The following is a 23988-nucleotide window of genomic DNA, read 5'->3' on the forward strand; positions in this document are numbered from 1 at the left end:
GTGTACATAAGTTTATATCACTTAACACTATTGCGACCTGTCCTAATAACAGTTTATCCAAGTAATGATCTTGTTACTGTTACCTTTATTTCTGCATACTATATAATAGTCTAATTTTAAAAACCATGTATTAAATATCTACTCTAAGCAAAGTACTGGATGTAATATCTGTTCCCAGCCAGAAGATATAAAAGCTATATCCATAACTACAAGAGATAAATTTTAATTAATGTTTAAGAGAATCCCAATGTGCCAGGATCAGATAGGAGACCATTTCTTCCATTCTAGGAGTTGAGGAATGGCTTAACAAAAGAGAAAGCCTGAGCTAAGTCTTGAAGGGTACTGGGATTTCAACAGGCTGAGACAGGAAAATAGTATCAGACGTATCAGCTGAGCAAAGCCACAAAGAGTCTGATCATGAAAACGTAGTCACATTTGGCTCGGAGAGTACAAACTAAGGAACAGTGGAAGATGAACTATAAAGGAGAACTGAGGCTAGACCACAGAGTATCTTGAATATCACAGTGCAGAGCATGGACTTTATTCCTTAGGCAATGGAGAGCCACATGTATTGCATGAACAAAAGAATACAGTATAAAATATGCTCCTAGAAACTTGCACCAGAAAATATATATAAAATGGATATGAAGACCAGTTAGAAAACTGTTTCTCCATAACACCAGACTGAGTTCCAACCTGCCTTCACTCAGAGGCTCAACCACTCATTCTGTGATGAAGTGTCTACAAACATTAGGCATTGTGCCAAGTGCATGGTATACAGTATGAATACAGGTCTTTGTCCTCAAAGGTCCTAGTTTAATGCAAAACGATTCGATCCATGAACAACATAAACAGGATAATAACTTTATGACAGGTACAACGTGCTGTCAGGAAAATGCAGATGAGAAAGCTAGCAAAAGACAAATTAAATGAGAGATGAGGTCAACAACACGGAGGCATTCCAGGTTAAGAGAGTAATCCAATTAAACACAGAAGTGAGAAGATCTAGCACATTCTTTCTAACATCAGTGAATGGTAGGCTTGAGTCAAGCGGTAAAGAGCCTCTTGGGCCAGACTAAGGAATCCAGAATCTTAAACAGATTTGTTTACTGCAGGACTCCTCAGAGCCTTTCACATATTAAAATGCAATGTTAATCACCCTTTTGTTGGGAAGCACCTAAAAGAGAAGTGAAAAAATTCTAAGATTTCATGTAAAAATATGCATTTGCAGCTCCTCTCAAAAGACTGGAAGATTTGGCAGCGATAGTGCCCTCACCCACCCCTCAATTCAGTATGACAATAATCCCTTTGACGTGCGCAGACAGGCAATGAATTCATCGCAGTCCCTTCCCTATCACTCCTGGACCTGGCTTCTAGGGACATTTAATTAAGCTAACCTTTCAGACAGAGGTGCCGCAATCAAAATAAAGGCAAAGATGCAGGGAAAGCACTTGCAGAATGTTTACTGAATTGAATTGAGGTTAATGCAAAAACTCACAAAAAAGTAATGAAGGCTTTAACCAGGCAATGGCAGAATGCAAAGAGGAGGAGTGTGTGGCAGGATATCTGAGCTGTCAGAACTGACAGAAGAAGAAATGATTGGAAGTAGGCAGCAAGGGGAAAAGGACTGATTAAAGATCATGCTGACATTTCCAGTCTGGGGATAGAAAATCACCCAGATGCAATTAGAGAACACAACAGGGGATGACAATTTTATTTTCATATATTTATTTATAACATCATCTTGGCTGGAATGATAAGAGATTGATGAACTCTGGATGAGTTAATTTTCTAGAATAAAAAAGACTTAAGACTTATTTTTAAAGGATTAGATATTCTTTTGTCTTGGCATATAAATGTATGAAGTATACACGACCTTTAGTCATTCAATATTAGCAATAAAATATATCTTTTTCATGATAACCTGTGGTTAAAATTATAAACATCAACTACTGTAAAACACGGTAATATCCTCAGAAATGAACGCAGTGAACATGTAGCCCACCCTTTCACTGAATGAATGCCTCACGATGCTGTGCAGCCAGTCCTTCGTCACTCTGAGTCCACTTCTCAATACCCCGCCACTATTTCTTTACACTCCAATCCAGTTCCTCTGGCCTTTCTAGAAAATTGTCTTTCCTTTTTCTTACACTTTTTAAATACTTCTCAGATTTGACATCAATGGGAGGAGACTTTTCACTAATTACTGACAGCCAATAAAACACCCCCTTTTTGAAGATTAAAAAAATCAACCAAATAATACCAAGTCTTTAACTGTGCTCCAGGAATTTTTGTTGGTTTTAATTCCTATTCATACATTCCCTTCTTGAAAAGTCAGCTCAAAAACCATTAGATGGAGCCAAGGAAGGTGGGTATCTGAAGACTGGGTTGAGAAGAGGCAGCATAACCCAAATGGGATGGAAAGCAAGTGCCTGGGGCTGAGGGGATAGCCTGGGGCGAGGTGTCAGTGCCCAGGAGGGTAAGGAAGGCATCCCTATAGAGGAATGCTTCAACAAGAAGTGTGTCAGAACCTAGCAGGGTCAGGAAATAAAGGGGTGTGTGTTTGGGGGGGGGGGGGGGGCCTGGGTGGCTCAGTGGGTTAAGCGTCTGACTCTTGATTTCCACTCAGGTCATGATCTCACAGTTCATGAGATGGAGCCCCAAGTCAGGTTCTGTGCTGACAGCGTGGAGCCTGCTTGGGATATTCTCATTCTCCCTCTCTCCCTCTTTCCCCGCCTCCCACCCCTCAAAATAAATAAATAAACATTAAAAAAGAAGAAGAACTAGGACTCCATGGAGAAATGCCTGACTCCAGGCTCTGACAGAAATACGCAAGGTGAGTCCAAAACCATTTTTCTATGACAAAAAGTAAGTGCTCAAAGAAGGATGGAGACATGCCAAAAGGCCATGGGGCTGCACTACTGAACTGTACACTTTACAAAGGGGCATGGGAACCGGGCTAGGAGGAGCTTCCGGTGGCTGCATTTTGGACAATTTGAACATGAGAATAAATGATGATAGTAACAAACTGTGACTCACTGACTAAAACTGGAATCCATGAGTTCACACTAACATAGCTAAATTAATAAAGTGGAAAATCTGATGAGAAAGGAATACATAGGGGCACCTGGGTGGCTCAGTTGGTTAGGTGTCCAACTTTGGCTCAGGTCATGATCTTGCAGTCTGTGAGTTCGAGCCCCACATCAGGCCCTGTGCTGACAGCTTGGAGCTTGGAGCTTGGAGCTTGGAGCTTGGAGCCTGGAGCCTGGAGCCTGGAGCCTGGAGCCTGCTTTGGATTCTATTCTCTCTCATTCTCTCTCTCTCTGCCCCTCCCCCACTTGCACTCTGTCTCTCTCCCTCAAAAATAAATAAACATTAAAAAAAAAGACATGGAATATATACATAGTCTCCAAGTACCACCTCACAGAATATTAATTATAAAAGGGAAAAGAGTAAATTTACAGTGAAAAAGCATAGAAGACGCTCCTTAATCAAGTGATCAAAGTTACCACTACCAGTAATGGGACAAAATGAAAACACATAAACCTTGCTAAAATACAGTAAGAACCCAGTTTCACCTGGTATACAACCCCAATCTAATCATGAAGAAACATCAAACTCAAATTACATAAAATAACAGCCTTGTAAACATCAAGCATGTTGACACTTATACAGTATACAAGTCAATCAAAGACTTCCAAATGTTCTAGATTTAAGGAAACTGAGAGAACGGACAACAGAATGTAATTCAACGTTGTGGACTGGATCCTTTTGCTATAAAACAGTCTGGAGATAAGTGGCAAACCCTGAATAAAGTCTAAGGATTAGGCAGTACCATATGATGTTAACCTACTGATTTGGAGGGGTGTGCTGTGATTGTTGTAGGAGAATGTCCTTTTTGTAGTCACCAAAGAACCACAAAAGTTCTTTATACTGTTCTTCTAACTAACTTTTCTGTAGCTTGACATTGTTTTAAAATGAAAATACTGGGGTGCCTGGCTGGCTCAGTCGGTGGAACATACAGGACTCTTGATCTCGGGGTCATGAGTCCAAGACCCACACCGGGCATAGGCCTACTTAAAAATTAAAATAATTTTTTTTTTTAATGAAAAAGTTTTTGGGGGTGGTGGCTCAGTCGGTTAAGCATCCAACTTTGGCTCAGGTCTGATCTCACCGTTTGTGAGTTCAAGCTCCGCGTTGGTGTCTGTGTGGCCGGCCCAGAGCCTGGAGCCTGCTTCAGATTCTGTCTCCCTGTCTCTCTGACCCTCCAGCACTCACACTCTGTGTCCCGCTCTCAAAAATAAATAAACATTAGGGGCGCCTGGGTGGCTCCATCGGTTGAGTGTCCAACTTCAGCTCAGCTCATGATCTCGCGGTCCGTGGGTTCAAGCCCCGCGTCGGGCTCTGTGCTGACAGCTCAGAGCCTGAAGCCTGTTTCAGATTCTGTGTCCCCCTCTCTCTGCCCCTCCCCCCACTTGCACTCTCTCTCTGTCTCAAAAATAAATAAACATTAAAAAAAATTTTAAATAAAAATAAACACTAAAAAATTTTTTTAAAAATAAAAAGTTTTTAAATTAAAAAAAAGTATTAAATAATTTCAAAATGTCCCCAGTTTACTTCATTAATTCCTTGCTACAGAATTTGAGAAAGTTACTAATTTTTCTCTATAACAATGATGAAATGAATATCCTCAATCTCTGCATCACTGACTTATTTCTTTTAGAAGCTAAGTGCCATGAAAATGCTGGGTCAAGAGCATGAATATTTTATTATTAATATTTCTAGCCTTCTCATTATCCCAGTCCCACACTGCTGGATGAGTTCGTCCGTGTCTTTCTATAAGGGCAGCACCAAGAACTGAACTGTTGGCACTGTAGCTAACTGGCAGAGAAAACAGCAGGATTACTATTCTACTTTGTTCTGGGCAGTAATGTGTGTGTGAATACATGTGAGTGTGTCATATATGTATGTGTACACATATATATATGTTGCCAGGCTGGCCTTCAGAAAGTTTGCACCTATTTAAACTCCTATCAACAGTAAGGTTTTCTAAATTTAGTCAATATTATAACAGAAAGATTCTATCTCATTGATTTTTTGTCCACATATTTTTTATTAGTGGGCCCCCATATGACCCTAACTGTTATATGTGTTTAGAAATAAAGCTAGAACTCAAGAGCCTGGAGCCTGCTTCAGATTCTGTCTCCCTCTCTCTTTGCCCCTGCACCACTCACACTCCCTATCTCTCTCTCTCTATCAAAAATAAACATTAAAAAAAAGTTTTTAAATTAAAAAAAAAAACAAATAAAACTTAACCTAAAGTAAAACCGTAAGCTAACTGAAACGCAGTACACATCACACATCCAAAGGTATAAAAATAATCCAAGTACAATGCTTTAGAAACATTGCATAAACTGCCTAAGAGAAATGGCCCAAATGTCACCAGCTGTTACAACAGGCTGGATTCTCCTGTTTTCAGGTGTAAAGGGAACCAATTTGGGGAGAGCTGCACTCCCACCTGCATGTCTTCTCCCCGTCCTCTGCCTCTCCCAATTCCTCTACTCCACAGCCCTGTCTCTGCTGGAATGAACAACCGCACCACATAGACCTTCCTAGCTTCTGGCCTAAGGCACTGCAAACTGCTGCTGCTTACCTTTGGGAGATGGGCCGGGGAAGGGAGGTCCATACCCACACATCATACACAACACAGAGTCTGTACTATGCAGTATGTGGCACAACACTAAGTAAACACTACTGGCTATTTTACATGCATTGAACCCCTGAAGTATTAATACCACAACCTTTTAATAGATGAGGAAACAGAGAGGGTAAGCAACTTACTGAAAGTCACACAGCTAGTAAGTTAACAAGGTCTAGATAAAGCCCAGAGCTGAATGACTCCTGAGTCCATACTCATAGCCACTATGTCACACTGGCTCTTTAAAACCTTGTTTTCATGCTTTACCCAAATATATATATATATATATATATATATATATATATATATATATTTTTTTTTTTTTTGCCACACAGATCATCCATAAATTGGTTAATCTTCCTCTAAGAATCCATACTTGACTATGTATCTCCTAGCCTTAAAAATATTTGAAGATGGTTTCACCTGGTCTGCCTTAAATCTTCTCTCAACAGCCATAGTACCTTCAAATATTCCTCAAAGGACACTGAGTTTTTTAGTTTTTTCTTTGTCCTTGTCTCACTCTACTAAAGGAACTTATCTGTCCATGTCTCTAAGTACAGCACTAGAACCGAACTTAATATTTGCACCATATGCTAAGTGGCAAAGAGAAGAGTGAGATTATCATCTCACTTCATCCTAAACAACAAACATCTACTAAGGGAGCCTTTTGCTTATAGCCACATAACCCTATGACTCATATCTACTTTAAACCAATTAAAATCCTGATAACCTAGTCACAGGCACTCCAAAGCCATTCCTCATCACCCTACATTTAATAGTGAATTTAGTAACTCAGTATAAGGAATGAAAACTAAGAGAATTAATAGCACAAATAAGACAGACAGCCAGGAGACCTACCATGGAACAAGCTGTTTTTAAGCATTTCTATAGCAATGTTAGTAATTACCATAAAGCTGTTCTCATCATTAAAAGGATTTAGCTCTATAAGACAAGACTGATTATATTTCATGTTAGGTAGATGATCTGCCAGGTCCTTTAGCTAACATAAAAAAATACATGCACACCTGATAACATTAAAAGCAAAGAGTTTATTGTCAAGACCAGGATACTCAAGAGAGTGAAAGCAGGGACACTATTAATAACTGCATAGGGAAAACATGTAAACTGGGACTATTCCAGGCAAACCCAGGGGTATGGCCACCCTATACTAGATGCAACTGTGTAAACTGTCTGCTTTAAATTAAGGAATGAATGAACAACCGCACCATGCAGATCTTGAAATTTTCTCCCCAGCAAAGGTTGATAAAACTGCAACATACCCACCATTGCTGATTTAGCATGCTGCCTTTACTTCAGGGATCAAAGAGCTCGCAGAGGTTTCCTGAACCTCAGCTTTTATCCCATTTCCCATACTAGTCCCTTCTTCCCCGCACCCCCCCCCCAAAAAAATTTACATTCTTCAACCAGGTATTTTCTTCCCACAGAGGTTTTGAGGAACACAATATTCACGGCAGAAAAAGGACAACATTTGAGTTTACAAAACATTTTAACAAACCCTAAGCTGTTTTTGCTCAAAAACACTCTATGGGTTGGTAAGGCATTATTATCCACATTTTACAAACAAAAAAGCTACGGTTTAGATAGCTAAGGCCAAATAATTATCAATAGCCAGTAAGGACTAGAACCCAGGTCTTGAGCTCTAGTATAGTTATTACATAAAACAACATGGTTCACCATTAAAATACATTTTTCCTGTAGTCTGCCTTTCTTCAGTGACATATTGCTGAGATTTAATCTTGATAGTGGCTCCCATTTTCAGGAAAGCCAATTATAAGAAATTCTGAAGTCCACAACCGAAATAGTAGGTAATTATCTGCGTTATAAGGGATTCCATGTTGAAAAAGAAAAAAGATCACCCCAGATTTCAATTAAAAGTATGCAAAGTCTGCATTCCCTTATACTTTCAATAAAAGTATGATAACTCACCAAAAAATGTTGATTTATCTACAACTTTCCAGAAATATGTTAATTTTCTAGTTATATATGCAAATAAATGACAACTATTTCCATACTATCTCACTGGATTCATAAAAAAGGCTTGCAAAACAGGCAACTTCAGGCATAAGGAACCTAAACTCAAAAGATTAAGTGGCCTGTACAATCGCACTGATAGTAAGTGACAGAGCCACAACAGAAACCTACTGGAGTTTTCTTACAATTCAAGGCCTGAATTCAAGCCTCGTTCTGCTATTAAATGTGTAACCATCTCTTGAGAAAATAAGATATTACTTGTCCTTACCTAACTTTAGAACTTTGGATATAAAACCATGCCTGTTTCCAATCAACATCTTGTTAAAACAAAATGAAGGGTTAAAAGATCTGTCAGAACAAAGGTAAGGAAGAAAAAAAAAAAACTAGAAAGAAAACCCTGGGGTCAAATAACATTTAGAGATTGAGAAGATGAAGAAGCCAGCATTAGACTGAGAAGGAACAGTCCCCTATGGACGACAATCAGGAGTGGTGTCCCAGAAGTGAAATGAAAAAAAGGGTTGGAGGATAGGAATGATCACTATGTCAAAATTCTGTTGAAGGACAATTAAGAAGGCTGACAGGTGACTCTTAGATTTAGGAAGGTAGATGTGCCAGATGGCAAAAAAGGACTACAAATCCTTCATAGTGACCCCCACCAGGAGGTAGACTGTATTGCTCTCCCCCTGAACCTGGGCTTGGCTATGAGTTGCATCCTGAGGACTCTGGCAAACATGATGCAAACACAGGTTTGCTAAGTGCTTGTGTATTGGGACTTCTCTCTCTTTTGCTCTAGGAGTTTTCACCATCATGTGAATGAGCATATTGCAGATAAAACACACACGGCCACTGTCCCAGCCGAGAGCAAGCCAACCACTAGACACATGCGTGAGGCCATTCTAGCCAGGAAGGCCAGGTCAGTCCCAAACAGAAATGCCCCACAGAATTTAAGCAAATAATAAGGTTTTTGTTCTAGGCCACTAAATTTGGGGGTGATTTGTAGTGAAGCAAAAACTAACTAAACTAAACAACTAACTAAAAGGAAGGCACTAGAGACCAACTAGAGCTCTTGCAATGGAGTAGTAGGCAGGAAGATCTGATTAGAGTTAAGACTGAATGAACAGAGTGGAATGCAAGGCCTCTGGCTGACACCAGCTGAGCTTTGAAAGAGGCTTCCCTTTCTAACAAGGTCATTTCTCTAATCAGGAAACTAAACCTTTACATTGTTTTCCAGGTGTTCCCTACCCTCTTCCAATACCTCTATAGACAGACATGGTGACACCATGGCAAAGTCTTTCTACTGAAGCACTTACTGGGTACATCTAGTTATGCCCAACCCAAGCATCCATCTTCACAAGATGTGGAGATGGAGGGATGAGGGAACTACATACTCTGCTGCTTCACTGCCAGTAAGTTTTACCAATAAATCTGACTTTATATTTACACCTATCACTAGAGAGGGGTGTGTGTGTGTGCGTGCACGCACATCTATACACATGCACACAAATACACATGTGCACACACAACTCCTCACAGCGCACCTAACCATCTCTTGACAATCCTTGATGTGCTCATTCTCATTTTCCAGGTAAATTCCCCATCTGAAAAAGAACCGTTATGACTTGTAAAAGCATTTATAAAAATTTCAAAAACCAGCTTTTTAAGATGTCAAAAATAAATAACTTACTTAGCAATCCGCAGTTTCCCAACTTCACCTCTTCCAGGGGCTTTAGCCCATTGCTGGGACAAGTATTTAGGAACCTACAAAAATAAATAAAACACTAATAAGACTATGTTTTAGATGCTAACAAACTTCTTAAACATAAAATGATATAATGTTTCTATGTTACTTTCTGCCTATAATAACTGATCATTAAGTATCACACTTTCATACATTTTGCACTATAAGGGATACTAAGAAATCATCTTAATTCTCAAAGAGCTTGAAGTCAGTCAAGCTGGTGACACAAAACTAAAGCTAGCCAAAAAACTTAACAAAACAAAGTGCTAACTTATGTTCCCAAGTAAGTCCTAAAGTTCAGACATGAGAAAGGCTACCAGAAAATGTTTCTCAGAGGGGCATAACACTCTAACATGATATTATTTAGAGATACCACCAAGTTCAAGATGAGTTCAAAAATCAAATTTTATTGTGCTTAAGACTATAACTCTGACCAAAGATAAAGGATCTGCTGAAATAAATGATTAAATATCACGACTAACATTTATATAATACTTACTACTCTCCTGACACTGTTATAAGCATTTTCCATACCTTTACACATTTAATCCTCACATCTCTATAAGGTAGGTACTGTTAATTACCCTCATTTCACAGAGTATGAATCTGGGACACCCAGGGATTATATAAATTAGCCAAAGTTATATAATTAGTAAATGATGGAGTCAGGATTCAAACCCAGGCAGTCTGGGTCCAGCATCTATTTGTAACTAGATATATATTTAACTCCCAGGGACCTGGGTGGCTCAGTTGGTTAAGTGTCTGACTCTTGGTTTCAGCTCAGGTCATGATCTCGAGGTTTGTGAGTTCAAGCCCTGAATCAGGCTTTGCACTCACTGACAGCACAGAACCTGCTTGGGATTCTGTCCCTCCTTCTCTCTGCCCCTCCCCTGCTTGTGCTCACATGCATGCGCTCGCTCTTTCCCTCTCAAAATAAATAAATAAACATAATTTAAAAAAAGGGGGGGGGTGTTAATTCCCAAAAAGGTTAAGAGAATACATGCTGAATCACTACTATTTCTGAAAAAAAAATTTTTTTAACATTTATTCATTTTTGGGAGAGCAGGAGTGGGGGAGGGGCGGGGGGTGGGGAGACAGAATCTGAAGCAGGCTCCAGGTTCTGAGCTGTCAGAACAGAGCCCGATGTGGGGCTGGAAGTCACAGACTGCAACATCCCGACCTGAGCCAAAGTTGGACACCTAACCAACTGAGCCACCCAGGTGCCCCCCCCCCCCTTTTTTTTTTTTTAAGAATCATTACTATTTCTTCTAAGAGGTAATTTAAACTCTGGAATCAGTACACACCTTCAAGGTTAGCCTGCTGTGAGGAATGAGATACCACATGAAGCATAATACCTCACACAAAGCAAGTACTCAATGAGTGTCAGGTGTCACTGTTATTTCCCCCAGTAATCTTGGAATGATAACACGAACGTCAATGCATAACTGAGTCAGAGCTTCCAAAGCAAGAAAGGAAAAAAAATTCTATTTACCAAGATTTCATTTGCAAAAAGAACCACTTAACTATCAAGCAAATTATAGTGTTTTGTTTGGATATACAGTAGAAAAAAATCAGAAACAAAAGGGTCAAAAGAAGATCCTAATGGTACTTCTTCAATTATGAATGCATTCTTTACACCAAAATTTATCGAAGACTAGGCATATTCTTTAATAAAGTCCATAGGAGAAAGTTGGTGTCTTTTCTTCATCATATTCCAAGTTCCTGGTTCAAATGAGCCCTCTACATATATAGATGCCATAAGACCTCCCCCCTGACAGTAATAGTGTCCCTTCCACAATCTGTATTTCAAGCAATCACTCTAATCACTATCTCCTATCTTCCTGGCTCTCTCCTCAGTACTTCAACTCCAACAGTTCTTTCATCCCTTCAAATCACTGACCCTAACATCTAAACACTGTTCCTCAGCTGCCTGTGTCCCGTCTTCGCTCCTTAAAGGACTCACAGTCCATCATTACAATCATTTCCTTGCCCCTATCTCCTCCATCATACTGGCCTGGCAGAAACTTAATCTTCATTAAAGCCAATCTATCTGCTACTTATTTTATTAATTAATTTATTGATTTTATTTGTGTTACTTCTCCACACTGCACCTGAGCAACTGGAAAAAAACACAGTGATGCCAAATAGTCTCACTTGAAATATATGGCTACTAACATCAAGTCAGCCCTTCAAGATGCTTGGCAATTTAACTCCCTCTGCCTAGTCAGTTCACTCTCCCACCGCAGATGAGTCATAGGTTCTCTTCACTCTTAAACCCACAACACCTCCCCTTCCTTCTCCCCCTGTGCTGATAACCTGACTTCCTCTACCAACTGGGAAAGAGGATCCAGAACACCTCTAAATCTACCAGGTAGCCAAAGCAGGAGCCGTTTATCCTGACTTCCCCTCTAAAAACAATACATGAACAATGGCCAATCCCTCCACTTGTGCCCTGAATTTCTTCCCCTGTAGTCTGATCAAGGACATCTTTCCTTCAATTCTACCCTCTCTTTCCTCTCTCCTCGAATCATCCCCCCCATCAGAATGATGACGACGACGATGACCGTTGACACTAGAGTGCTTACCACACGTGGCAGGAACACTCTTAAGATGTCCCCCAATGATACTCACTTCCTGACCTTCACACCATTGTGTAATCACCTCTTCTTGGATAAGGGGTCCTGTGACTTGTTTCTAATCAATACAATATAGCAAAGGTGATGGGATGTTACTCCCCTTCCCCTTTGGCTAGGATACCTTTATTCTTTAATTAATTGTTTCCATTCATTTTTATTTTTTTGGCTACAAAATTTGTTCATGTCTATTTTTTTTTTTTTTTTTTAAGTAGGCTCCACACCAGGTATGGGACCTGAACTCACAACCCTGAGATCAAGAGTCACCCAGTGACTCATCATAACAAGTGCACTTCTTAATCCCCATCACCTCTATCTCCAACTCACCTCCCCTCTGGGTAACCATCAGTTTATTCTCTATAGTTAAGAGTCTGTTTCTTGGTTTATCTCTCCACCCCCCCACCCCCACCATTTGCTCATTTGTTTTGTTTCTTAATTCCACATAGACTGAAATCACAGGGTATTTGTCTTTCTCTGACTGATTTGTTTCACTTAGTATTATACTCTCTAGCTCCATCCATGTCACTCATTGCATATGGCAAAATTTCATTCTTTTTTTAAAACTGAAAAGTATTGCATTGTATATATAAATACTACATCTTTACCCATTCATCAATCAATAGACACTTGGGTTGCTTCCATATCTTGGCTATTATAAATAATGCTGCCATAACCAAAGGGGTGCATGTATCCCTCTGAATAAGTGTTTTTGTATTGTTTGAGTAAATACCCAGTAGCATGACTACTGGGTCATAGGGTAGTTCTACCTTTAACTTTTTGAGAAGCCTCCATACTGTTTTGCAAAGTGGCCACTCCCACCAACAGTGCAAGAGGATTCATTTTTCTCTACATGGGATATTACTTCTGTGATTAGGTTACATAAGATGGTGACTTCTGTGTTGCTTCTCTCCTTGTTTTTTTAGTCTGCACACTTTGATGAAGTAAGTTGCCATGCCGGAGAGGCCCAGGTGGCAAAAAACTAAGGAGAGGCTCCAGCCAACAGGCAGGCAGGAAACATAAATGCTAGGACCAATAACCTTGGAGGATCTGAATTCTGCCAACCAGAGAAAAACTTGGAAACAATCTCTCCACAGTTACTACTTCAGATGAGACTCCAGCCCTGGCTGACACCTTGCCTGTAACCTGGGAGAGACTCTGAAGCAGGAGACCCAATTAAGCCCTGCCAAGACTCCTGACCCACAGAGTCATTTTGCAAATGAGGTAACTGAGGCACAGGAAGATGAGCAAATTTGCTAACTTCAAGATCACACATCTATTAAGAGCAGAATCTATAATTCTTTCTATACACTGTCCCATTTTTCTGCCTCTCGTTTCAGCAAAGCGCTTTGAAAGCATTGTCTCTGCTGGCTGACTACAGTTCCCCCCTTGCCATTTTGTTTTACTATAGACAGGCTCTACTCTCTACCACTCCACTGAAACTGATGACCCTACTGACCAAGTATCTCCACACTGCCAAGTCAATGTTTAATCCTCATCTTTAACGCCACTCAACAATATTTGAGAACTGTTTCCTCCTCCTTCAAACACTTTCTTCACTTGGCTTCAGGTCACCACAATCTCTCTTGATTTTCCTCATACTTCTCTGGCCTCTCCTTTTAGGTCCCGACACATCTAGATTCTCATCTCCCTGGCCTCTCACCTTTAAAAGGCTCTGGTTTCAGTCCTCAGACCACTCCTCTTCTCTACCCACACTCAACTTTATGTAATCTTATCCAGTCTCGTGACTTTAAATACCATCTGTATGACAACTCCCAAATTTAGAGCAAATCCAGGCTCTCCCCCCAAATCCCAACTTATATATCTAACTGCCTACTCAAACTCTCCATCTGAATATTCACTAGACATTTCAAACTTAAAATATCCATACCAGAACTCTAATTTCTCCATCATAAACGTGTTCCTCATGCAGTTTTCCATGTCTCAGCAAAAGCTCCATTCTTCCAGGTACTCAGGCTGAAACTCCGTGGAGTTACTCTGAATAGCTCCTTTTATCTCACATTCCACATCCAACTGAACGACCTATCCAGTCAGCAATACCTTCAAATTGTATTAGGACTCCAGCCCCTTCTCACCAATTCCAGGCTTACCATCCTAATGCAAGCCACCATCACTTTTTATATAATCACATTGGCCTCCTATCCGATTTCCTACCTTCCACTCTTGTCCACATCTAGCTTATTCTCAATACAGCAGCCAGAGTCATCATCTTAAAACATTAAGTAAAATGATACTGTTCTGCTCAAAGCCTTTCAATTATTTAATAGACGTGTACATAGTGCCTACTACAAGCCAGGTACTTTTCTAATCACTTTACAAATGTTACTTCACTTAATCCTCAGAACAACTCTATTATTATCCCATCTTTGCAGATAAAGAAAATGAGACCAGAGAGTTATTATTTGCCAAGGTTCTCACAATTACTAGTGAAGCCAGGATTCTAACCTAGGCAGTCTAGCTCCATAATCACCGTGCCATGTTGCCAGCTCTACGGCTACTGGCTCCCCATGTCACTCAGAGTAAAAATCCTATAACGTCTTGCATGTTTCAGGCCCCTGCTAGCCCATGGCCTCATCTCCTTCTACTTTCTCTCACTCGCTTGACTCTAACCACACGGACCAGCACCTCTGTCTGCAGGCCTTTGAATTGCTGTTATCTCTGGAAAACTCTTCCCCCAGATATCTGGAGGGCATGCCCCCATAATATCCTTTAGGTCTCTGATCACAGACCACCTTATCAGCGAGGCCCTTTCCCCACCCTATTTAAAACAGCATCCCCAGCTACTTTCTATACATTTTACCTTATTTATTTTTCTTCAGAGCACTTATCACCTGCTATATATGTATTTGTTTACCATCTCTTCTCCCTCCCCATTAGAATGTAATCTACAGAAGGCAGATATTTTGTCTGTTTGTTTACTGCTATATCCCTAGCAGCTAGAATAGCCTGGCATTTCGCAGAAGGAGTTATTTTAATAACTGAATATTGAAGAAACATGAGCTAATGTTAATGTAATAAAAATGACAGCAGTTAACAATGGTGGCATTACTGGGATACATCTACGATACAGAATTTAATTTTAATATACCTCACTGCATTCTCAGAGAGAAACTTATTTCAGAGATCTACCTTAGAATAAGGGGAAGGAAGAAAGACACCAATAGTGAAGTACATCATTTTCCAGTTTGCCTCTGTCCCTTATTGCTGGTTCTCTGAAATGCTATTAAGATAAAGAAAAGACAAAAATATTTTAGAGCACAGGAACACCTGAGGGAACCACACTTCTTTACTACATTAACCAGGTCAGAAGAGTCTCTGATCAAACTGCTAAAGATGACAATTTAGGCCACCAAACAAGCAGAAGTTCTAAGTACAATATATATCATACACTAAAACAAATTAAGAATCAAATTCAGGGGTGACTGAGTGGCTCAGTCAGTTGACCATCCGACTCTTGATTTTTGCCCAGGTCATGATCCCAGGGTTACGCTGAGCGTGGTGGAACCTGCTAGAGATATGCTTTCTCTCTCCCTCTCTCTTTCTCTCTCTCCCCTTTTGCCTCTACCCCATTTGCATCACTCTCTCTCTTAAAGAAATCAAATTCACTACAATACATTGTATCTAATACGAAGCAACTGACAACTTAAAAAAAGAATATGCTTCAGAAGTTAATTGATAAAAATAAGTTTGGAACTCATACTGCATTGTCATCATTATAATAAAATTGTAAATTCCCAGGGAACCCCACCAGCTTATTTAACTCAAAAGGTTGCCAAAATTCTATACCCTTTTGATGAAAAACAGAACACAATGAGGATAGTATGTCAATCACGTACACATAACTCAAAAGCAAGAACTTATGGAAATGAGCTTCCCAGAAGTTCCAGCCTATCAGCATTAAGTCTGGAAAAAAGGGAGGGAGACGGGGAAGAAAAACTGATATGGTCCCAAGCCTCTAAAAAAAACTTTTTTTTTGAAGGGTTGAAGTTTTAAAACATTTTCTTTTCTTTTATGTTTTAAAAAAATTGTATATATTTAAGGTATACAACATGATTATTTGATATACATAGTAAATTGGTTACTAGAGTCAAGCTAATTAACATATCATGTCCTCACATAATTCTTTTATAAGAACACCCGAATTCTACTCTCTTGTACATTTTCCCAAAACACTCTTGTCAACATGTCACGTATGAGATATGTGTTGTTTCCACCGTCTCCACATTCATTAAAGAAAATTAGATGGAGACAAGATAATAGGCACAAAAGGAAATGTTTTCTCAGATTTCCAAAAACAGCGACAGAAAATGGCTCACTTAAGCAATACTTGCTCAGGGAAATTTCCCTTGACCCTTTAAGTCAAATTCCTTTATTATCCACACCCACCGAACAGTATTCGGGGCTTCGGTGTCCTTATCTGTCTGTAACTGTTTTCATTAGGACTAATATTTGACTGATGTGTGTCTCCTGTGGTAGACTATAAATCCTATTTCACAAAGCAGGGGCCATGTCTGTTTCTGCTCACCATAAAAGACTCGGAGCCTGGCACAATGGTCAGCAATCAAAGCTTGTGGGATGAATATACCCGCCCACCGGTTCAGTCCTGGCAGGCAGAGTACTAAGGTCAACCATGACTTTGGAGCCAAGGTGCTAAGGTGACATGTATAGACATTACTCCCCTAAGCTTCTCTGCCAACTTTGCTTCAGCAAATGTCCAGTTCCCCAACTACTAGTCTCCAAACCCTGTTTCTCCCAGAATACAAGCAAATTAAGGGCATCGCAATGGAGACATTGCACCCCATTTCCCCATTTAGGACCAAAGGCCTTATCCTCCTAGCTACTGGGAGTGTGGCCACAAGATAGCCCTTAGCTGTTAGCCCTCTTTCACATTGCCTTCACTGAAGAGAGGCCCTTTTGCCAAATTCATGCACTCTTCCTGGGACAAACCACATGCAATGATTGGTCGATACAGGGTATACCTCACCCCAACTCCTGACACCTGGAGGGCTCCCTATGGAATCATCCTCAGCTCTCCTACAGACTGCATTATACCCTGTGCCCAATTCTGTTTAAGTCTTTTTCCTTCCACAGGTGATGATCCCAAGAGCACTCCCTATTAAACCTAATCACTTCGGAATCAGCTTCCCAGGAAATCCAATCTATGACAGGCAGCTTTTACTCCCATGTTTTTTGAAGATCACGATAAGGAACTGACAAGACCCAAGGTCACAGATATGAAATCCCCACATCACCTCTATTCCCCAGGGAGATAACTCATAAAAGAGCCCTAAGCTGTAAAAAGGACATTTCCCATCTTAGCATATAAACAGACCTAAATTTGTGTTTTTAGGTTGATTTATTTCTTTTGAGACGGAGAGTGCACATGCACACGAGTGTGCGTGGGGGAGGGGCAGGGAGGAAGGGAGAGAGAGCATCTCAAACTGGCTCCACACACAATCTCACAAACCGCATCATCACCTGAACCGAAATCAAAAGCCAGCTGCTTAACCAACTGAGCCACCCAGGCACCCCAACAGATCTCTAAATTTAAATCACTATACCATGGTTGAGTAAAATAACCTCCCTAAGCTTCAATTTCATCGTCTGAAAAACACACAGTAAGTATCTACTTCCCAGGTTTGCTTTCTATAAAATATTAGGCATATATGAAAGGTAAGTTCCTTTTTCTCCTGCAAGGGTTAGGGGTATCACCCATTCCAGTAGCATCTCTCTCTGGTATACAGCTTTCTCTCTGCCCACTAATGTCCAATGGTTTATCTATCTATGAAAAAAATAGAAGCTGTACTTGCTGGCATTTCAGTTGTTGAATGAAGGACATAATATTCATTGGGGATGATGTCCATCCCTTCTGTCCTGATCCTCTTCTCCAACAAACATGAGTCAAAATGCCTAAAAGAGGAAGACTGTGCTAGAAACACATCTTTTTCCTGGCTAGAAAGCTGTTGCTTAGACCTACTGCAAACTTTCTAAATACCTCCACTTGTTCTTCCCCCAAAAAGAGGTAGCATTTGTTAGAACTCAGGTCTCGGTATGATATTCACTACTTATGAAAATCCCACCACTCCTAATAACCTTGCTAGCTTTATCTCCTTTTTTCCCATCATGTACCTTACCCTCCAGCCAACCATAACTAGAGATGATTTTTCCAGAAGTCTAAATATGGAAGCCAAACAACTAGGCTAAAATATTTTTAAACATCCTATAATTTTTAAATCATGATTTGGTGTAAGGTGTATAACAGTGTTGTGACCAGTTGCCAACCTAACAGTAGCACAGACTGGGCAACAGGAACAGGGTAATGCAAACTACAAAGGACTAGCTTCCTGACAAGGTAAAAACTGTGACTTTATGTTTTAGCAGATGACATCTATCATAAAGTTAAATTCAATCGTGTCTATTACCTATCAAAACCTGTTTGGATCATCAGTCTTTGAAGATTTTCAAAACTCCCAGAAATGGCATTTCATGAAGCCAGAACAGTACAGGTACTGGATATTCTGGGACACATTCTACTACATTTGCTTTTTCTGGAACACACTCTAGTTCTCCCCAGCAGTGTTGGGAAGTTTTTCCTAAACTGATCAATTTCATAAGCTCTTCTTAAATGTAAACTTCCCCATGAAGCCTCCCCTGTTCCAGCCAGAAAAACAACTATTTTCCTGCTCAAAACTGTCAGAGATCTTAGGTGTATATACCTTACTGTATTTATCCTGTTTTATGCCTTTCTAGTGATGGAATTAATATGTACAAGATGGCCCATAAACTTTGAGATCCTCTAGAAAGAAATTTACATATCTTGCAACAAATGATCCTCAAAGAACAGAACTCAAAGTATTACTTATAGTGAAAATATTAACATAAAGAGAAAAGACCTGAAATCTTTTAAGTTTATTTATTTTTAGTGAGTGAGAGAGTGAGAGAGAGAGAGAGAGAGACAGACAGACAGACAGAGAATGAGTGGGGAAAGGTCAGGGGGGAGAATTCCAAGTAGGCTTTGCCTTGTCAGTGCAGAGCCTGATGACACAGGGCTCAATCCCATGACCGTGAGATCATGACCTAAGCCACAATCAAGAGTTGGATGCTTGGGGGACCTGGGTGGCTCAATCAGTTAAGCAGTTGACTTCAGCTCAGATCATGATCTCACGGTTCGTGGGTTCGAGCCCTGCAATGGGCTCTATGCTGACAGTCCAGAGCCTGGAGCCCATTTTGGATTCTGTCTCTCTCTCTCTCTCTCTCTCTCTCTCTCTGCTCCTCCCCCACTCACACTCTGTCTCTCAAAAATAAACGTTAAAAAAAAAAAACAGTAAAAAAATAAAAAGAGTCAGACACGTAACCAACTGATCCACCCAGGCACCTCAGACCTGAAATTGGTGTGTAATTCTATTCACAAATTCTGACTGGATAAAAACAAAGACACGCTTTCTAATTAATACGTTATATTTTAATATCACACAAGGAAAACTGAAAATGAAACTGACCATTACAATTTGATGTAGTCATATAATTTATTCCTATAATTCAGAGATGAATATCCAAGTATGCTCAAGTATGGGCATGAAAATCACACTGGATATTAAGGCCGGGGCAAATGAAACAAGTTCAAAATACCTGAGAGCTGTTCAAATCAAACCCCACTGTCTACTGGGTCTCCTTTAATGGAGCAGAAACAAAAGCTGTCAAAGGGGGTGTCTGAGTGGCTCAGTCAGTTAAGCGTCTGACTCCTGATTTCGGCTCAGGTCATGATCTCATGGTTCGTGAGTTCGAGCCCCATTTCAGGCTCCGCACTGGCAGCGTAGAGCCTGGTCAAGATTCTCTGTCTCCCTCTCTCTCTGTCTCTCCCCTGCTTGCTTTCTCTCTCTCTCAAAATAAAAAAAATTTTTTTCTTAAAAAAGTTGTCAAAGAAAGAACATGAGTAGACTGTAGAGCAGAAAGCATTTGCTACCAATTCTCATCATCTTTCGGAGATAAATTTGTAAAGGACAAGAACTGGCAAGAAAGTCCTTTCACACCCTGGAAAGACCTATGTGCAAGCCTGTTATTTTCTTTAATATATAAGATTAGAAAAAGAAGATATACTGTATGCCAAGTTGACAGGAAGAAATTGTGATACTGCAAACAATAAGTAATGTAACAACTAACTTTACAAAACAAGAACAGGGATGGCTGGATGGCTTAGTCGGTTGAGCATCCAACTTCGGCTCAGATCATGACTCTGCAGTCTGTGAGTTTGAGCCCGATGTCAGGCTCTGTGCTGACAGCTCAGAGCCTGGAGCCTACTTCAGATTCTGTGTCTCCCTCTCTGTCTCTGCTCCTCCCCAGCTCGTGCTCTTTCTGCCTCTCAAAAATAAATAAACATTAAAAAAAAAAAAAAAAAGTACAAATTGTTGAGTTCTTTTTAAACAGATAAAAGGTATTCAAATACCCATACGTGAGAGAATACTAATGTTTTTTAAATTTCATTTTAGATTATATTCTTTCACATCTTCATTTAGTCAGTCACCATATCCCGACAATTTTTACTGAAAAAGTTTCCCTAACTCCTCAGACTTATCACATACTTATGATGCCGTGATAATTTTTAATTTTTTAATTTTATTTTGAAAGTTTATTCATTCTTGAGAGACAGAGACAGAGCATGAGTGGGGGAGGGGCAGAGAGAGAGAGACACACACACAGAATCTGAAGCAGGTTCCAGGCTCTGAGCTGTCAGTACAGAGCCCAACGTGGGGCTCAAACTCACAAACCATGAGATCATGAGCTGAGCCGAAGTTGGACACCTAACCAACTGGGCCACCCAGGCGCCCCATGTGATTTTTTAAAATTTTGACTCTGCTACAAGCTTCCGCTGCCCCCCTGAATTATCTGCATCTTTGCCTTACTCAAAACCCTCCAAAAGGTTCCTCACTTCCTGTAGACTAAAGTTAAGACATCCCCATTTCACAATAGGATAAGTATATGGTCCCAACTTTCTTTACACAAACCCTCTTGTCTAGGCAGAATAATCTCCTTTGTTTTACAGGATACACCATGTTAACATGCATTTTCAGTCTTGCACTTCTGTTCCACTCTCCGTAATATACTATGTTAATGCCTCAGTCCACCCATCCAAATCGTGTAAGGCGAACAATATTCACTGAGCATTTACTGTGCTCCAAGAACTAATGCATCATCTCAAGTTCCACTATTTTTTCAAGCTCTTTCAGTCTGCAAGGGAGATCTCCTCCTTAATGATTCTCCTCCATTGGGCATGCAACAGGAGAAATACAATAGGAGAAATTTACCCCAGCCTTTTAGGTCATACTGATATAGCTGTGAGATCAAATGAGCACCAGAGAGTAAAGCTGGAGTTGAGGAATAAAAACTAAGAGACTGTTCATTCATTCATTACACATCTGTTGAGCAATTCCATGTGCCAAACACAATTCTGGTTGAGACAAGAAAAGATTCCGTTTTCATGGAATGTGACTGTGTGAGTGCACCCTGCACCGGCACTAGAGAGAAGGAGGTAACCAACACCGAACACATGAGTACACAATCACTTTAGGCTGTGACAAGTGCTTTGAAAAATATAGTACAGGTCTGACATGCTACCAACTGATCATAAGGGAGCTATTTTCGAGAGGTGGACAGGAAGCGCCTGGTTTAACTGATGAATACCCAGCCATGTGATAAAAGTTAAAAAAAATTAAACCAAAGGTCCTACACTTCAAAGACCATCATTATCACATTTTGAACATACATGTGTCTAAAGCTCCCCTAAGAGGCAACACTCTTCAATACGTAAAAGTAAAGCAAAGAAATAAACTTTGGGAGGCGCCTGGGTGACTCACTCGGTTCAGCGCCGGACTCTGGATTTCAGATCAGGTCCTGATCTCACGGTTCCTGAGTTCCAGCCCTGCCACCGGGCTCTGCGCTTGACAGCCCCGAGCCTGCTTGGGATTCTTTCTCTCCCACTCTCTCTGCCCCTCCCCTGCTTGCACGCGCGCTCTCGCTCTCTCAAAATAAATAATCTTAAAAAAAAAAAAACAAAGGAAAAGGAAAGCACAAATACTGTGCTCACTCGGGGCTAATCAAGACTGCTGTTAAAAAAAAACCAAAACACTTATTGACGGCGGTGCTCTAGAAGAACACTCCAATTCAATGGCCTCTGCTTCCGTGAGTTCAGAGCTCTCTCAGCTCTCCTGGGAACTCCAATAAGGGCCATCAACCTAAAAGAACACGTTAAGGGCCAACAGGGACCCGTTCTACTTTCTGGACGAGAAAACTGTACAGAAGCTTTCACTCAACCTCTCTATGCAGACTCGTGACTAAAATCACTTTCACCCAAAAAAGATACAGAAATTCTTCAGTCTGGGGTACAATACACCACTCAAGTCGGAGAACAGCAAGACAGGACCCCATAAAAACGACATGGTGGGAAAAGGAATCCGTACCAGGCAGGTTCGGACTCCAAAGTCGCAAAGACACTGAAAAAGTCCCTCAATTAACTTCCTCGTCTGCAAACTAGCACAACGACTCCTGCCTCCGAAGATGTGTGTGGCTCTAACGAGACGGCTGTAGAGAACTTTAAAAGGCGCACGGAGTGGGACAGTCTCGAGTCATTTAAACTACTTAAACTAGCAGGAGCGCAAGCCGGAGCCGCGCGCACACACCTTGACGAGCCACACTCCGGTGTTCTGTTTGGCGCCGGTCAAATCGAGTTCCCCACGTTCGGCCATGGGTCTGTTGACGGCAGAGGCGAACCGACCAGAGCAGCGGCCCGGGAAGCTGGGGTCCTGCGGCACGAAGGACTGGAGAACCCGGTACGCCGCGGCCAGAGGCTGACTGAAGAAGCCGAGTCCACCCGCCAGGATATTGGGAATCCCCGGAAAGAGAAACACGCCGCTGGGAGGCGGGAACTGCGCCTGCGCACTGCCACCGCCAATACGGCGCGTCGGTGTGGACAAATTTCCTGGTTAGGCACCTTCTTGAGTGGGCGTGGTTATGGTAGCTGGTTGTGTCTGAGTGATGAAGACACAGGGTGGGAGGAGACAAAATGTCCACAATACATTTAAAGACCAGGTCAGCATAAGTGAAGAAAGACAGCATCAAAACAGAAAAATGGGGTTCAAAGAGACAAAGGCTGTAAATTTATGTCCAACCCTGGTCAAAGAAAAAGAAACATTTTTGGAGGCCAGGGTCGGAGTAATAAAAAGAATAAGTTAATTAGCACACGTGGGCACTGTGATTGGACTGTGTAGCCTTGGGTATACTGAAAACATTGTTTGTAGACCCGCAAAAAATAAAATAAAGTAAGAGTGTCTCAAGTGAGAGGCTACCCTGAGCACTTCCAATTAAACAAGCAGAGAGCGGCCCTTTTAGATTTCAAAACCCCGAGTCTATATAATTAGGTCAATTGCAGTAGACATGTAAGATAAACCTGATTGTTAAATACCCGGCTTAAAGAGTTTCCTCTCTGTCTTCTCGCCTCTAGCATAAAATTCAATCCTCTTTACGAAGGCCCTCCTTATTTGATCTCTGCCACTCGATCTATCACACATCCAACCACATGCAACCATCAGACCTCCCAAACAGGTCAGGATCTTCTTTCTCAACTATTTCATAGCCTCGGCACACTGAATGCCCTTTACTCATAAATAGATGCCCTATTCTTCCCTTACCCTCATTCTCACCAGTGTCCTCTGATTGGCAAACTCCTACTTGGGTTTCAAGACTTATGGAAATGTCACTTCCTATGAAACCTTTTATTAACTTCCCCAGAGGAAGTTGATTTTTCTTGACATCACAGTGTGATGCTTATCACCCTGCACTATGTATACATGTTTACATGCTGCCTTTGCTTTCTAGACTATGAACTCCTCCTAGGTGGAAATAATGTTTTATTCATT

At 40.9% G+C, this 23988-nt stretch overlaps 1 protein-coding gene across 2 annotated transcripts in view; it reads right to left on the minus strand.

Moving 5' to 3' along the window:
• The window catches only part of GTF2F2 (general transcription factor IIF subunit 2), a 155682-nt gene extending 132676 nt beyond the window's left edge, over positions 1-23006 (minus strand). Inside the window, exons 1-2 of one of the 2 annotated variants that reach the window (XM_049646983.1) lie at positions 22753-22997; positions 9375-9448 (exon numbers count right to left, since the gene is read on the minus strand). In XM_049646983.1, the coding sequence (XP_049502940.1) occupies positions 9375-9448; positions 22753-22818 (140 nt within the window). In that variant the 5' untranslated portion in view covers positions 22819-22997. Of the gene's footprint in view, positions 1-9374; positions 9449-22752 lie in introns of both variants that reach the window. The other variant, XM_049646982.1, reaches the window with a different exon arrangement.
• Positions 23007-23988: the final 982 nt, after the last annotated feature.

Source organism: Panthera uncia, assembly GCF_023721935.1.
Source record: "Panthera uncia isolate 11264 chromosome A1 unlocalized genomic scaffold, Puncia_PCG_1.0 HiC_scaffold_16, whole genome shotgun sequence".
In the NCBI taxonomy this organism is placed as follows: Eukaryota; Metazoa; Chordata; class Mammalia; order Carnivora; family Felidae; genus Panthera; species Panthera uncia.